The sequence below is a fragment of the Megalops cyprinoides genome, chromosome 15, assembly GCF_013368585.1.
Source record: "Megalops cyprinoides isolate fMegCyp1 chromosome 15, fMegCyp1.pri, whole genome shotgun sequence".
Taxonomy (NCBI): domain Eukaryota; kingdom Metazoa; phylum Chordata; class Actinopteri; order Elopiformes; family Megalopidae; genus Megalops; species Megalops cyprinoides.
The window spans coordinates 12,351,770-12,367,889 of record NC_050597.1 but is presented as its reverse complement, the minus strand read 5'-3'; the positions used below and the strand labels follow the sequence as shown (position 1 = coordinate 12,367,889).

The window sequence follows — 16,120 nt, the reverse complement described above, 5'->3', positions numbered from 1 at the left end:
GTATCTGGAGATTTGTTACACATTTTTAAAATTCCTCCAAGATATACCTTAATGACTGTTTTATAAAATCAATTTTGATTAGCATTTCGTAGGTATCCCTACAGTTAATATGACTGATGGATCAATGCTAATATTGACAAACATGATTTCACATGCTTCTTACACAGAAGAATCATTTCTACCTCAGGAATTAATACTGTCATAAAGTATTTTAAAAAGGAACCCAACATCACGGGAGGGTTAGTTGACAAGATTTATTATGTAACAGTATAGTCTATATCCTCAACACAGTGTTGCCAGCTCACCATGTTCCACACCAGATTTGCAGACTTGTAGAGTGACCAAGAGAAATTTGTATACCGAAGTGGCTAAATATTCATTCTGTCATATTTCTTAAATCAGAAATACAAGCAAGCAGTTTCATGCCCATATCAAGAGTTCTCAGAAATGCAGCAAACACATTATAACCTGCTAAAATAACCTTAATAACCCTGCTGAAAACCCTCCAGTCTGTCTGTGAAAAGCGACTTTTGGAGAGCAGGCTGGTGACACTCAGAAGAATTGACGACACTGTCTCTGTAATTCACTTTAACTTTTTTTCCCTCCTGTTCTTGGTGTAGGTCGGAGCTGTAGTGGAGGTGAAAAACTCGGATGGCTTGTACAAGGAAGCCATCATCAACAAGTTAACAGATGCCAGCTTGTACACCGTCGGTAAGAGTTAAATGTGATTACAGCCTCACTCACCATGTCATGGAGGAATTCAACTTCCAGGCTAATTCAGCAAACATGGATTTGCCTCTGTTGTTAGTGGTAACTTCACACGCTTTTGAAATGGTGGTCCTGTGAATGGCCAAAACAGGCCTGGAATTCCTTTTCTCCAGGATGTATATTAATGAATGAGTGGCTCATAGACCTGGTGTAATCTGGGCAGGTGCTATTATTTCTCTTAATGGGTGCTAGGAGAGAGGCTTGAGGTTGAATAAGTAACTCAGTGAACTGGAACAGGTTGGCCCCACCAGCCGATGTTATGCTAATTCCCTCATAGTGCAACAGTAGAAGCAAAACGATGTTTTACTCGGCGTTTACTTGTGTAATTGAGAATGACTTTGCATGTGTATTTGTCTTGTCTTGTATTGTGTGTGTATGTTTGTCTGTGTGTATTTTTGTGTATGTGTGTTTGTATGTATTTCTGTGTATATGCATGTATGTATTTGAGTGTGTATGTGTATTTTGTCTGTCTGCATTTGTGTCTGCTTATTTTTCTGTCTGTATGCATTTGTGTCTGTTTTTTTGTATCTGTTTGTGTGCGTGTGTGTTTATATGTCTGCCTGTATATAGTCTGTGTATGTTTGTGTGTTGGAGCCCTGAAGCAGCACGAGTGACACCCTGGCTCATATGACTCTCTCCCTCCTGCAGTGTTTGACGACGGTGATGAGAAGACCCTGAGGCGGTCCTCCCTGTGCCTGAAAGGAGCGCGCCACTTTGCAGAGAGCGAGGCAAGCTCCATCGCATTTACATCCCTCCTCGTTCAGTGTGGCGGGACTGAAAACCGCACTTCCATTCTCAAAAAGCACATTCTTGCCCTTACAAAACTGCCAAGAGCATCTTTCCCGTTTTTTTTTTTTTTATTAACAGACCAGTCTTAAGAAATGTTTAGATATGGTGGTCTCAGTTGATGTTTTAAAGACCTCTGAAACACTGTATAAATCTTTAATAAGAGTTGGTGTAGCTTCAATTTGAAAATATATAACCCCTTTCACATCAAGAATTCCCACAGCTTCAACTTCAGTTTACCTGGTTCATGGTTGTCCTTGCACACATTAAATAAATGATGATAGATAATAAGGACTGAAAGTGTGAATTCCTGGTTGGGTGGTTGGGACGGTAACCTTGTAGTGATACAGATATGTTATTGGCAGAAAATACAATTTTTTAAAACAAACCTAAATTAATAGGGGCAAAGGTATAGTGTTTATTTAAGCCAAATTCTTCTAATTAATAGAGTTCTGGTGAGATTTTCCAAGCCTAACAGTGCACTAAAGTTTTCAAACAATAACAGATAACGGCAGAACTATCTTACTTAATGTGGGGGAAAAATTCGGTGATGTCCCAGATTTAAAAAAGTCAAAGTTTATGATATGATTGTAAATCAACTGCAGAATTATCTTGTCTTGCGGAAAATTCAAAGATGAAAATTGGCTGTGTCATAAACAAACAAGGCGAATGAATGTTGAGTGTGTTCAGATCAAAGGCAGACTCACGCATCGCTATTTTCAGCCAGGAAAAGAAATGCGTGCACATTCTTTGGTTTGAGAGCTTACATTGTTGACACACTGCCCTGCCTTAATGAACACCCTTTTTCCCCACATGGCCCCAGTGTCACATTCAGCAGGAAGGGTAGCCACCCCATTTGCATGCTGCTCACGTTCTCTAGAGCACTGCTAAAGTGACTCTCATTCCGGCCCAGTCTGTGAGAGTCAAGGCTGTGGAACTGCTTGCAATGTGATGAGTGTAAAGGAACGCGAGATGAGCCTACAGCAATGTGTATTCATACATGGATACACTTCTGTTCCATTGTGCTGGAAGTCGCTCTGGATAAGAGTGTCTGCTACATGCATGTAATGTAATGCAATGAGCACATTTGCCATTGACCATTGAAGGTTGTTGACAAGTTGGTATGATATCCCAGCCATATATGTGACTGCCCTCTGTACAGAGCAGCAGGTGTGATTTGTCCAAGAGTCTCATGTAACCTGTCTTTCTCAGACGCTCGACCGCCTCCCCCTCACAAACCCGGAACACTTTGGTACACCGGTCATCGGGAAGAAGACCAACCGAGGCAGACGATCCAATCCAGTGTGAGTATCGGCCGCCGTGACAGGGAGCAGCGCTTCCAGGGAGTGTTTGTTGCCTTGCCTGTCGACGGGGTGAGCAGCAGAAGGGTCAGCCAGTTGCCTTTAATTGTAATTACAGCATATTAAAAGGGCCTGCTTAAGAGTGGCAGAGAAATATGGGGGGAAAAAAACATGGAAAAAGACATTTTTGACAAGCACGCTGAATGCTGCCAGTAAGCACAGCCTTGCTAAACGTACAGCCCCAACCCCACTCTCTCTCTCCTCTCCGGTGCCCTCTGGGACAAAGATGACATTCACCCAAAGGCAGCAGGCCTACAGCATGTGGCACACGCCGCAGTCCTGAGTGCTTCCTGTCTTGGCGCATGAATGAGAGGAGCTGGCTGTCTGGGGCCCCGGAGGTGCTCATTGACCGCATATTGCACAGGCAAAGGAGGGTTTTCTGCATTTCCTTTCTGCCCGTCACCTGCAGTATTGCGCTCGGTGTGAATTATGGTACTGACGTCTCCAGGGAGGAGGACATTCCAGCTGGGAATAAAGCATTGGCTTGTGGCAGTTAATTGGGCCTTTTCCTCTTAGCAATAGTGTAAAGAGGACAAGAAGAACTTGTGAATTATAATACCCCCACCCCCACCCCGCAAGTAATATTTATGATAAAGTCAATGTTTTTTTCTGAACATCAAAAGCAATTTGCCAGGTCTTCGGGGCGTCCCACGAGTCTGTTAACAAATGGGGTACTTCAGAGGCTGAGAGAAAGCATCATCATTTTAGCATAACTATCGCTTTGGGATCTGAAAGGGATGTGTTTTTTTTTTTTTTGTCCATCAATTAGAAAGAACCATTACAACATAAAGCAGCATTACATATTATGATAGATCACTGTTGTGTGGTTAATATGTATGCTGCCTGTCGAATTCAAGTGAAGTCAAATCTTGAGTCTTTTTAGCAGTGCTGGTTTCATTATTGAAAGCATCTTCTTGTCATATAGTGAAAAGAGCTGTCAGGAAAATGAACCCACCATAGCACCTGGAAAAGTCCTCAGATAATCCTGTATTAAAGTCTGCACCTTTCTGAGAGTAATTTGTATAGAATTTATGGACCTGGTTTGATGTGTTATCAAAAGCCAGATGGCGCAACAGCCAGATGGCACTGAGAGAGGATTAAGATTCTTATTTGCTTGATCCGTGTCAGGGATATGTAAAGGAGAAGGGGTGTCGTTTGTACCGGGTGTTTAAAAAGTGATTGCCTGTCTGCGGTCTGATCTGGATGTCATTAGCTGACTTCCACCGAAGGCACCCTCTTTGCACGTTGTCCTACAAGCTCGGTTTTTGCACGTATGGGGAAAGCAGAGGGCGTTTCTGAACGCCAGTGTTAGTGCTGGCGGTTCTGTGCGTTGCATGCCAGCCTACCGCACTGAGGATTAATGTGCATTCTTGCTGCTGGCGATGAATTTTTTTTTGTTTATGGAGCCAGGACTATATAAACAAGAAAGAGAGTGAGGGAGATGCTGGGAAGCTGGTGGTGCAGTGGTCTGACTGCGCATATCTGCCTGGCGTGCAGCTCTGGGAAGAGCTCTCCCTCCTTGCTGAAACCCGACTGCCAGTAATGCTCTTTGTCAAATGCGAGCCAGTCGGTGAATTCATTCACAGAGGATGCTTCATTTTGAGTCATCCCCTGCCTTTATCAAGCAGATGGGGTGTACCCTGTAGCTAAAAGGCTGTGCCTTGCCTCCTCTCTGTCTCTCACTGGCGCCTCCCCTCTGCACAGCCCGGTACTGACAGCATGCTGTTGCAGAGGGTGCTCCCTTCTGCACTGAGAGAAGCAGGAGGCTGGAGCTCATAGAGGAGGAATATAGGGAGGGAGCACCCTGATGCCAGACAGCACACTTCATCACAGACCAGAGGCCTCAGGGGTTCAGTCAGGCACCCTAGTGTGCTACCCCCATAAGCATGCTAAATGGAAAAGTATTTTTTACATGCAAATAGAACCTGTTGATCAAGGTCTCTTTGATTGGTCTTTTTCTTTTCACTTAATTAAAGGATAAGCTCTGATTGGACAATTCTTTTCATATGACACTTTGTCCTTTGTGAGGCCTTCAGCTCACTATAAAGCAGAAGCTGTCTATGGCCTCTTCTGTGTTGTGCAGAAGACAGTCTGATTTCTGTTGTTTTCGTGGGTGATTCAAGCATGTTTATTCAATATTTATTTGTACATTTTTGGTGTACTGATATTGTGAATTTGTGAGATTTTTATTATATGTTTTTATTATATGTGTATATGCACGAGAAGGGCCGTATGACCAAGTCGTTGTTATTACTGTATCAATAGGGGCTATCTGAGATTCTCATTGTTCTTATGTTCGTTCACCTTTCTGTTACACCTTGGCTTTACCCTGCAGTCAAGAAGAGGAGTCATCCTCATCCTCAAGTGAGGAAGAGGAGGGTGACCAGCAGGTTAACGATGAGCTGTTGGGGAAGGTGGTGTGTGTGGAGGGAGTTCCCACCAATGACAAAAAGAAGACTACATGGTACCCAGCACTGGTAAGCCCTCAGCTTCACTGGTATGGCGGTTTGAGCCCATTGCAGCCCCTGTACAGCTATTAGCTGTTTAGCACAACTGACTCGTTCAATAACATGGCTGTTTTTAATAATACAGATAAGTTAAACATGTGTTCTTTGAGTCTTCATTATCCCCCAAGTGATACGGAACTTCTTTTTGATGAATTTTACTGGTGTTTTATGCACCTTAGTGGAACTGTGGGGTAGCGCCAGTACCTTTCTTTGGTCTGTAACACAACAAACTGATCAAGATTTAAACGGGAGAGAGGTATGGGATGTATATATTAGTGTTTATCCTCACACCCTGGAATAAGAGCACAAAATATGAACATTTTAAGATATAATTATGGTCCAGATTGTAATTCAGCTCACACACAGTATCAGTGTTAAGCTCTGTTCTGTTGCACTATAGCGCATACAGATTTGAGTTCATTTTTTCCATTGAATGTAGCTGGTTATAATGCTGTTACTTTCCTCGGTTAAAACACAGACAGTCGCATCTGCTGCGATCTCCTCGGATTTCCTGATCAAAGGACCCTCTTCCCATGCACAACACTTGAGTAGTTGAATCTCAACAGCGAATCACAGTATTCAAATCGCGTCTGTTTTGTCTAGAACACAACGCTCAAAATGCTTGTCAGGAGTTACGCAGCTCCGCTGTTCTCTTGAATGGAGAACAACTTCTATATTCCTTGTTCAGTGCCTTAGAACAATGTACTGCAAATACTAAAATGCACTGTGTTCCTAAATTTTTGGGTGATTTGGGTGATTAGGTGAGTTATCAGCCTGTGAGGACAGCATGTACCCTCAGTTTTCTACTATGAAATCATGAAATCGTGAAGGTTTAGTTGAGGTTCTTTTGGGTGGGTAGCTTATGTAACACTAGCTTACTGCATTCTCAAAGGAACCTTCTCTGTTGCATGCGCAATATAGTTGTCTCCGTTATTTGCTTAGGTGTCTCTCGCGCCTTGGGAGACTCGTTCTAAGTTGTGCAGAGAAGTCTAGGGACGAGTACTATAACACTGTGCCATTCATTATTGCTCTCCGATCTGCACGCTGCCGCCTCTGGGCTGTTGTATTTGGCACACTCAGGAGCCGCACTCTGCTCCCTTCCCTCTTTCTCCAGGCAGGCAAATGAGGGATTCAGCAGAATTAATTGGTTGTAGCGCTGCTGTTTTGCATGAGCGTGAGTTAAACAACAAAGTTTTGAGGGGTAAGATCTAGATGCGTATCTGTGGCAGATGCGACAACAGCATTGAAGGGAAGCTCTGTGTGTGTGTGTGTGTGTGTGTGTGTGTGTGTGTGTGTGTGTGTGTGTGTGTGTGTGTGTGTGTGTGTGTGTGTGTGTGTGTGAGACAGAGTGAGAGAGCATGTGTCTCTTTGGGGATAGGGGAGATTCGACCTGTGTTCGTCTCCTGTCTGTTGACCAGTGCTCTTTTTGCGACATTGCTGATGGATGTGCACACCCTCTCACTCTCTGTCTCTCTCTCACCTTTTTTTGCAGGTGATCTCGCCAGACTGCAGCGAGGAGGTGGTGATGAAAAAGGACACCGTCCTCGTCCGCTCCTTCAAGGATGGGAAGTTGTGAGTCACCTCACATTTAAAAACGCGAGCTCTGTTCAGTTTTGCATTTTCGTAAGACACACCAGCTCCTCCTGCTTTCAGGAGTTGTGTTGTACTCTGCGTCACTTATAGGTTGCTCTGGATAAAAGCATCGGCCAAATGAATATATGTAACATAATGTAAAAGGAGTTTTGAGGGAGAGAATTCTCTCTGGGAAGGTCAGTGTGGTGTGGGGATGGCTTAGACAAGGTGTTCAGACACCATCAATAATGAGTAAGCCCACCAGCAGCCAGGAGCCACAGCAAGTCACGAGAAGGGCCGTGAGGACGTTGGGAGGAATGTGCGGACTGGCACTTGATAGAATGCGGTACTTTATTTTCTGCCTCCTTAGTGAAGTCGGCTCGGCTCCTTGTGGCGGATCAGATGAGGCTTGATAAAGGCAGATGGCCTAGATAGGGAGCAGAAGCCCGTCTGCCTCGTGCAGGAGGGGAGTTTTTTTGAAAAGGCGGAATCTCCCTCCCTCAACCGGCAGCGCAGCACTGCAGTGTGGTGTCCTCGCTGACTAGACAAAACAAAAGCTGGCACGCTCTGCCAAAGTCTTTCGGACACCCCGTAGAGGTTCTAACCTACTTTCCAGAGCTGTTTATTCCTCTCGGACGCAGTTTCAACCTGGTGTGGGCAGGAGCAGAGATCAGTGTCTTCTGAACGGCTGTCAGTCTAATTCATTCTCTCCCCCCTCCTGGCTTCCCAGCACATGTGAGTTATGTATGAGTGGGTCAAGACACAGACAGCCTCTTTTATGTAGTAATCACTCACCGGCATGCTGCCTTTATTTTAGGCTGCTCCGCTAGATAAGAGGCAGCATTGGTTAATGGATTGGTGGAGGTCCAGAGCTCTGCTAGAAAGAAGGAGCAGACAGTGCAGTGTCAGTGCTTTCCCACAGAGAAGAGTGAAATGAGAGGCCGGTGGGGAGCTCTGGGTTGCCAAAGCAGCACATGGGGGGTGTGCCCGATTGTTCTTTTGATCCTTTTCCGTTGCTGTAAAAATCCCCCACTCAGGGGGAGTGTACACCTACGCTTTTGAATTAAGTAGTAGCAGGGGCAAAGAAGTTGTGTGCCCAGTAATACTATGTCCACCTGTAGGTCACCTGTCACCAGCCCTCCAGTCATTTTAACATTTGCTATTCATTGTGAGTGCCCCAGCTCTGTGGAGTGCAGTGTTTGGGTTATTTTTAATTTCTGATAAAAACCTGTGTGTGTCATTTAACAAAGGTATTTTTTTATGAGCAACAGCACTTTTTGTGTTTATGTAGCTTTCGCTCAGTGCTCAAATTGCATTATGTATGATTAGATTTAAAATAGCATGCAGAAGTACATTTTCACGGTCAACTATTAAGAGGTTCACATTTTGATCTATTCATGTTATCCTTTTTGCCAGGCACTTAATTTTAGCAGTAATGGCCTGAAGGAGAGGGCTGTTTAAAAAGTGAAATGTGAAAAATGGCACCGGTATTAACGAATTTAAGTAACCAGCCATTATTGCTTCATTAAACAGCCATATTATATTAGAATTAATAGCAAAATTTGTGTGATGGACCATTCATATTTCTTTGTCACGCTCTCTTAAGCTTCCCAAAAAAAGTTATATCTGCACTACACTATTAGAAGCAGAGATGAACCTGTGTAACCCCCGGTGGGGGTTATCAGAAACCTATGCCTGAGGGCTGGTGCTGTTTCATCCAGGCCTTGATGATTATAAAGGAAACACTGTTGTACTTTAAGAAATTAAATTACATATTGCAAGACTAAAACGGTGCCCTAGTCACTTAAATCCAGGTGTGTTTACCTGGTAGGGAGTGTGTGTGTGGCTTCTTCTAGTCTCCTCTCTGAGCTTTAGCCGGTCATAGGGGCTGATGGACTGGGTGTGTTTTGCCTTGCAGCCATGCAGTGCTACGGAAGGATGTCCGCGAGATCGACATCCAGACGGCTCCAAAAGCGGACGCGGGGCTGAAGCCAGGTAAGGAGGGCAGCATCGCAGGGGGGAGGGTTCAAGTGAACAGGTGGATTATGGGAAATAAGTGCTACCGTGGGTGTGATCAGAGACTGTTGGAGTGGAGCTCTCTCCAGGAACCCACCCCACCTCAGAGTGGCTATTTTATGCCTCCATCTGATCCTGGATCAGCTCACCCAACACCGTCCCAAAGCGGGCCATTTTGTGAAAAAAGCTGGTGCTGGTACAGGATCAGTGCTTTCTGTTCAGGGGAGCGCTCTGCTGTAGCGTGCACAGCTCTGAGGCCATGTGTGCATGGGAGCACAGCGTTATTGCATAATCAGCCCCTGCACTACGTCAAGCGTTCCAGGACTCGGGCACAATTACCGGAGCGACCTTGTGGAGATGCCCAGAGGAGCGCCCAGCGTTTAATGTTCCCTGTTTTTTGGCACCAGCTGGAGGAAACAGCCCTAGAAAAGAGTGTCGCTCACTCACTGAATCACTAGCTGCCTGACTAAGTGTTTGAGCAGCTACCACAGTAACGTTTTATGACTAAAAGGCAGAAGTTGTCTCAGCCAGTTTGAATAGCGCCGTTTGTGTATCCCCCCCCCCCCCGTGTGATTTTTTTGCACAGACAGAACCTGAGCTGCCCCATGAGAAAATGTATTCTCTGATGGATTGCAAATTGATTTTTTGGGAGCGTGTTTGAATCTTTCATCTGGCACCGTGTCGCACCCACATAGTCTCAGCACCCCCCCATGAAAGGGGACACAATTTAAAAATGCATGCCTTCTGCATAATTCACCTCCTGCATAACACCAGCTTTATAATTGTAACCAAACCCATCTTTACTATTGAGAGCAGAGGCAGTTCACATCTGATTTCGGCATAGTAACGTGACAAAAGCAAATCTTAGCAAAGGCTCACTGTTGAATGCCATCAAATCCTTCTCAGCATGATCATGAATTTTGCATCCTAGAACCCTGCTGATACAGCAGCGTTTTCCACTTTATTTATTTATTTATTTATTTATTTTTTTGCAGCCTTTTTTGGAGCAGATGTTTTACTCTGTGGATCGCCAAATTCACCTGTTCACCTTTTTTAAAGAGAACAAAGAAAGCTGTCAGTTGCAATCAAAGTCTTAGGGCAGTGATGAAGGCAGGATAGATGTGCTCAGCATGGCAGCGGTAATGACGGGAGAGTGAGACATCACGAACTCTAACAGGAGGCAATTACTGGCTTATATGAACCAATCAAAAGACTGCCCTCTGTAGAAAACATTGCGATTGGTTTAAATCGGCGAGTCACTGATGACAGATGACAGTGCCACACAACTGGGGGGTTCAGCCTCCCTCAGAATCCTCAGCCTCCCACTAGGTAAAAGCTGATATTAGTGCATACAGGACACCATTGTGTTTCCCAGCACTAGATGTTTGTTGTCAGTTTCAGTGGATAAATCTGTCCCCACCCACCATGACTGGCCCCGGATCCTTATGTAACTGAATGGAAGTAAATGTATGGTTTAGTCCAAAGCAGTGTTTATGTAACTGTGTCCAGCAGTGGGTATATTGCCAGGTGAATGTTGTCCAGCTGCTGTGACAGTGTGGCTGTGTTGTATAACGCTGTTGCTGTGGGTTGGGTAATGTATCGTTGTCTTACTGTGGGCTGTCTAATATGAAATGCTGTTGCTGTGGGCTGCGTAATGTTGTTGCTCTGGGTTTTATGATGTGTAATTTTGTTGCTGTGGGTTGTGTACTGTATGATGTTGTTGCAGTGTAATGTGTAATGCTGTTTCTGTAGGTTATGTATTGCGTAATGCTGTTACTGTGAACGGTGTAATGTGATTGTGTAATGCCGTGCCACTCTTTGTCAGCGCTAGACGCGGCTCTGGAGTTCCTGCGCCGGGGCGTGGTGCCGAGCACCTGGAGGACGGAGGTGAAGGATGAGACCTCCAGCAGCGAGGAAGATGAGGAGGACGAAGAGGAGGCACAGGAGGAAGATGCCAGCAGCGAGGAAGAAGAGGTAATTTCAGGAGCACTGAATTTTGGGGCATCAGGGGCTACAAAAAGGAAACACATTAAGCCTTTCTAGATGTGTTTGAATTTGAAGATGTGATGATAAGTTGGGTGTAATGATGAATAAGGTAAAGGGACTTATTTATTGGGTTTATTGACCTGACACTGCTCTGGGAGACGGCCACAGTCAACAGTGTCCACAGGATGATAGCTCTGGTGCCCAGACTGCTAGCTGCTCATATAGGTGAAAGGTGCATTTCTTTGTGTTCTGAATTTATCAGAAATCAGAAATTTATCAGATATGAGTTGTTCTCAGCCTCTCAGCGCATTAATATTTAAACCACATTAATGGTATTTGCTTTTGATTAACTAGATATTGCAATTAGGATGAAAGATCTGAAGAGTAATTTGTAGTCCTCATAAGACAGCCAGTTAATGATATGACAAACCCCCTCTTCCTGGCGTAATGAATCCTGCTGCCTTTCCTTATCACTCCCTAGCCCGTCGTGGAAATGGTTCACATTTGACTCGCAAGTTTGAATAATGGTCTGTCACTTACTCTAGTTGGTTGATCTTTCTTTTCCTCATTCGGTAATGAAATGTCACTACTAGAGCACATTTTGCAGTCCTCTTTATCTAAAAGAGTACACTTTCATCATCCAGTCTCTATTATTTTCACAAGTAAGAGCAAGGGTCTAATTTCAAGTCTGTTGAAAGGCTACTGGACCGTTTTTGGCATCATAACAGCTTCCTATATCAAGGGCAGCTGGGATCACTTCTTTGCCAAATTTAGCCGAAATTTATGATGTGTGAAATGGGTCAGGAGAAGGTCATCAGCAGGACCCGCAAAACAAAGCTGTTTGGAACTGGACCGTGAGATTTGATTGTACTTATTAATGTGTACCCCTTTGCAAAGCGGCGCTTTGTGTAAAACGGGGTTTTCAGCAGTTCGGGCAGTCCCTCTGCATTCCTGGAAACCCTTTCGGAAACTGGGTTTCTGCGAATTGAATCGTGTTTTCCCATTGACTCAAACTGCAAGAGGGGTTCGAATGGAATGATGGCGTGACATGGAGAAGGGCAAGATGCAAATGACAGTCTGAATCTGCATTTATACACAGCGGGCACTACATGTATACACGAATACACTCATACACACACACACACACACACACACACACAAGGGATAAATTCTGCAGCTGCCCCTCATTGCTTCACTGTAGGAAAACAATACAATAAAATAAAGACAATGTAACAAACCGACATGGCATTTTCATCTGCTGTTTTGCTGTGTACTTGCTTAAAATTAAACAACAAAACGCATTTAAGAATTGGTCTGGTTCATTACATTACATTATATTCATTTTTCAAGCTACTGCAAATGGATGCAAATTTTTTCAGAATTACTTAATCAGATGTGAACCATAAATAATGACTTTGTGTTATAAAACAAACCATTGTTGCATTTTTATAAACATTAGCTTATGTTGTGAAACAGGGACTGTCTGTTCATTCATTCGTTTTTTTCCATTCATGCCTTAATGACAGGGCTTTAACATGACTTCCTGTTAGACACCAAAGGATACGTCAATGGGTCACAGTATCAGAGCCTGAGTATCGACCCCTGATAAGCTTGCATACAGTTTTAATTTTCTGTTAGAGCTCTCAATAGGTTTCCTAGTTTTGCTGTCTGTCAAACTGCAACTGCTTGATTTGTAGAACGACTGGCACAGCCCGGTGGGTGGAGTCCTGTTGCCTCATTCTGGGTTTCCTCTCTCTAGGAGGAAGTGGAACCTTTTCCAGAGGAGAGGGACAACTTCCTGCAACAGCTGTACAAGTTCATGGTGGACCGGGGTGAGATTCTCTCTCCAGACATTACTCAAGACATCAGGTCAAAAGGTTTTGCTTCAGGTTCCACTCCCCTATGTGTATTATTTAAAAAGGAAATCACTTCTGTTTCACCTCCTCTCATGTAATACACACAGTTCTGGATGGGTATGTTTAAAATGACTGATTAATCCTTTACAGAAATATTATACATGTTGAAACACATTCAGCTACAGAGAAGTGGATATTAACATGCACTTAAGCACTCGAAACACAACTGTCTACAGCACTCCTCAGATTTTAGTCCTTTGGTTAGATCCATTCCATGAAGAATGATTGATGCCTTTTCTTTGTCTTGCCATGTACACAGTTTATGTTACATCATGCAGTCCCAATGAAGGAATCAGAACTGAAATTAAATTCTACTTAAAAAGTAAAACCTATCTAACTCACTCTAATCACTGTAATACCCCCCCCCCCCCCCTCCTGCAGGTACACCCATTAACAAAAGGCCGGTATTGGGCTACAGAAACCTCAACCTCTTCAAGCTCTACAGACTAGTGCACACACTGGGAGGGTTTGACAATGTGAGTTTGCTGCCTTTGTGAAAAATTCTTTATTTCTGCTTCTCAAGAAAATGGATTGTTATTTGTTTCACTTTCCACCTAGGTGAAGTGAGAGTGTAGTGCATACTGTGGGGTTACAGCTTAACACTGCATTCAGGGTGTTTTAAGTTGAATGGATACACTTACGCTCTATTGTGCTGGAAGTCGCTCTGGATAAGAGCATCTGCTAAATGCATGTAATGTAATGTGTGAGTGCATGAGCAGTGCAAGGTTGGAATATGCGTGCCTCCTTGCTGCAGCTATTTTGGCAGGGAAAGACAGTCTATTCTGTTTCAGTATTCTCAGCAGCTTTTGCACGTCTGGAGTCTGCCAGCTTCCAACATCTGGCTCACAAGGACCGTCTCCCTCCATCTCTCCCCTCTCTTTCACTCCCTTCCTCCCCTCTCTCTCTCTCCCTTCCTTTCCCCGCTCTCACACAGATCGACAGCGGCTCTGTCTGGAAGCAGGTCTACCAGGACCTGGGGATCCCTGTGCTTAACTCCGCCGCGGGCTACAATGTCAAGTGCGCCTACAGAAAGTACGTGTTTCACTCCCCTGGGTGTGTTAGTCCCCACCTCCCAGAACCCGTCCGTGTTCGCGGTGGGCCCGTTAACGTGTCCCAGGGGAACGCTGGGAATCGGGGAGCTCTAATGTATGCGGCCACGCTCTGACGGCTCGGCCTCGCAGGGCACTGGCGTGCGACCATTCTGCCAACGCTGTAGTGCTCTGCCTGTTTCTCAGCTGTTGCATGGGGGGACGGGACGCGGGGGCGGCCGTGTCCATCACAGCCTGCGGAGCGGTGAGCGCTAATCCCGGCACCTGTGAGGGACCGTCCCGTCCGGCTACAGTCCGCACTCCCAAAGGGAGCCCCCCCCCCCGGTTAATTAAGAGGAGCCTTTCCCTTTGTTCTTTGTGCCAAGCATAACAAAAAATGAAATTGGCCTTTAGTAGGGAAACAATGACCAGGGTTTAAAGGTAATTAGTCAGCTGTAAATGTGTCAGGCCCAATTCCCCGCCACCTCGCTGGCTGCTGCTGCCTCAGGAGAATCCACTTTAAGCCCCTGCACCCCAGAATAGTAGGGGTTTTCGAGGCAGTGGGCGTGTGTGCGGTTTATGAGCTATTGATCCGAGGGAGACTCTGTCATGGCGCAGCTAAACGGCTCATTTGGTGTGAGAGGGCAGGAGTGGATGGTCCTTGTTGGCGCGTGCCTCACGCTCGCCCTCCTTAGTTTGCTTTATTTCTCTCCTAACTGGATCAATAAGCAAACAACTCTCATGCACCGCTTCCTGTAACAGAGGCCAATGCCTCGGGTTGCACACACCTCCAGCGTCCAGCACAGGTCTCCTCTGCAGCTGAAACTTCGGCGAAAATCATTACTCTGATTCATGCAAGAAATGGTGCGCGGCAGAGATGTGTGTTCATCCATCTTCATTTCTGTCACGTATTTTCAGAAACTTTTTCAAGTGTGCCGATCTCATCACCTAATTCCGATCCTCTGACACCTCTGTTGCAGGTACCTGTATGGGTTTGAGGAGTATTGTAACTCCACTGGAATCGCTTTCCAGATGGCCCTGCCTCAGAAGCCAGCTAACAAGCAAGGCCCCAAACCGGAGAGGAAGATGGAGGTGGCAGGGGGGGGGACCACTGCGTCGCCCGCCCCTCCCAGCCAAGGGGTCACGCCCGAACAGAGGGGGGGCGGCGAGGAGCAAAGGCCGTGGCCAGAGAGCGAGCCCAGTGCCACACAGCCTGCAGTGTGCAAGGTAACACCCCCTCCCCCTTCCTCCAGCGTGCTCTGGGGCCACCCAGCCAAAGCTCTGCAGCGTGGACAGGTCTGATGTAGCGTTGAACCAGGGGTCATGTTACAGAAGGGATAGAGTTTAGGCCATTTGCCATTACGTTGTCAGATCTTAATTGGAGTTCAAATTCTGCATATTACGGAAGGTTCTCAGATAGGGATGATAAGCCCTTTTGTGCGGTCCAGTGTTACTAAGAAAAGCATCAATATATTTAAAAAACCCCAAAGGTCAAGGTCATCGGCATGTCTTTGCGCTGTTGTATCACATGACATGGGAAACATTCAACACATCTATAAATTGCATGCACCAGCCCCCATTCTTTATGAAAGGAAGTTTAGCCTCTAAGTTCAGTTGTGTCAAATAAAAGTGTGTTTTGTGTTGATGTGAGAAAATCTGATGGTGAATATTAGTCATAAACAAACAAAACTACTTAATGCCTAATGGTAAAAGAAAAATGAATTGCTAGTTTTGTACAGCAACACAAATGTGTTCACATTCTCTGGCTTTAGAGATTGCTTTAGTTTGTTCCCAATCTTCCCAGCATTACTGAACACCCTTTTGCCAGGGACTGACACTGCTGGAATGCTTTAAACTTTCATGCCAAGAGACCGAGCTTCCTGCATTGCCTTTCTACCATGTAGGCAGATTGTTTGGCATGCTGGGATGTAGCCTGGTGGAATACACAGCGATTTCATGGCTAATGTCATCAGCCTGGGAGCTGACAGGATTCTCCAGTGCCGGGCTACGCTAGCAGCACAAAGATTCAGTAGCCTCAGCAGTTTCCATCTTTTCCCGTACGGCCCAGTGCCCTGCTTTTTTTTCTTGGTGACATTAGCTAACTTGCTGGCTAAGTTCATCTCTTTCTCAGAGGATAATTGGTGTAAATTCGCATTTTGGCTGGCGGCCTTATCCGCTTG

At 45.3% G+C, this 16,120-nt stretch overlaps 1 protein-coding gene across 2 annotated transcripts in view; it reads left to right on the top strand.

Annotated features, from left to right (window-relative positions):
* arid4b (AT-rich interaction domain 4B) overlaps positions 1-16,120 on the top strand; it is a 49,334-nt gene that overhangs the window by 21,471 nt on the left and 11,743 nt on the right. For both annotated transcript variants that reach the window (XM_036546916.1, XM_036546915.1), the window contains exons 5-15: positions 621-711; positions 1,417-1,496; positions 2,767-2,858; positions 5,251-5,392; positions 6,915-6,994; positions 8,913-8,989; positions 10,836-10,984; positions 12,756-12,828; positions 13,294-13,388; positions 13,847-13,944; positions 14,921-15,167. In XM_036546916.1, the coding sequence (XP_036402809.1) occupies positions 621-711; positions 1,417-1,496; positions 2,767-2,858; positions 5,251-5,392; positions 6,915-6,994; positions 8,913-8,989; positions 10,836-10,984; positions 12,756-12,828; positions 13,294-13,388; positions 13,847-13,944; positions 14,921-15,167 (1,224 nt within the window). The remainder of the gene's footprint in view (positions 1-620; positions 712-1,416; positions 1,497-2,766; positions 2,859-5,250; positions 5,393-6,914; positions 6,995-8,912; positions 8,990-10,835; positions 10,985-12,755; positions 12,829-13,293; positions 13,389-13,846; positions 13,945-14,920; positions 15,168-16,120) is intronic.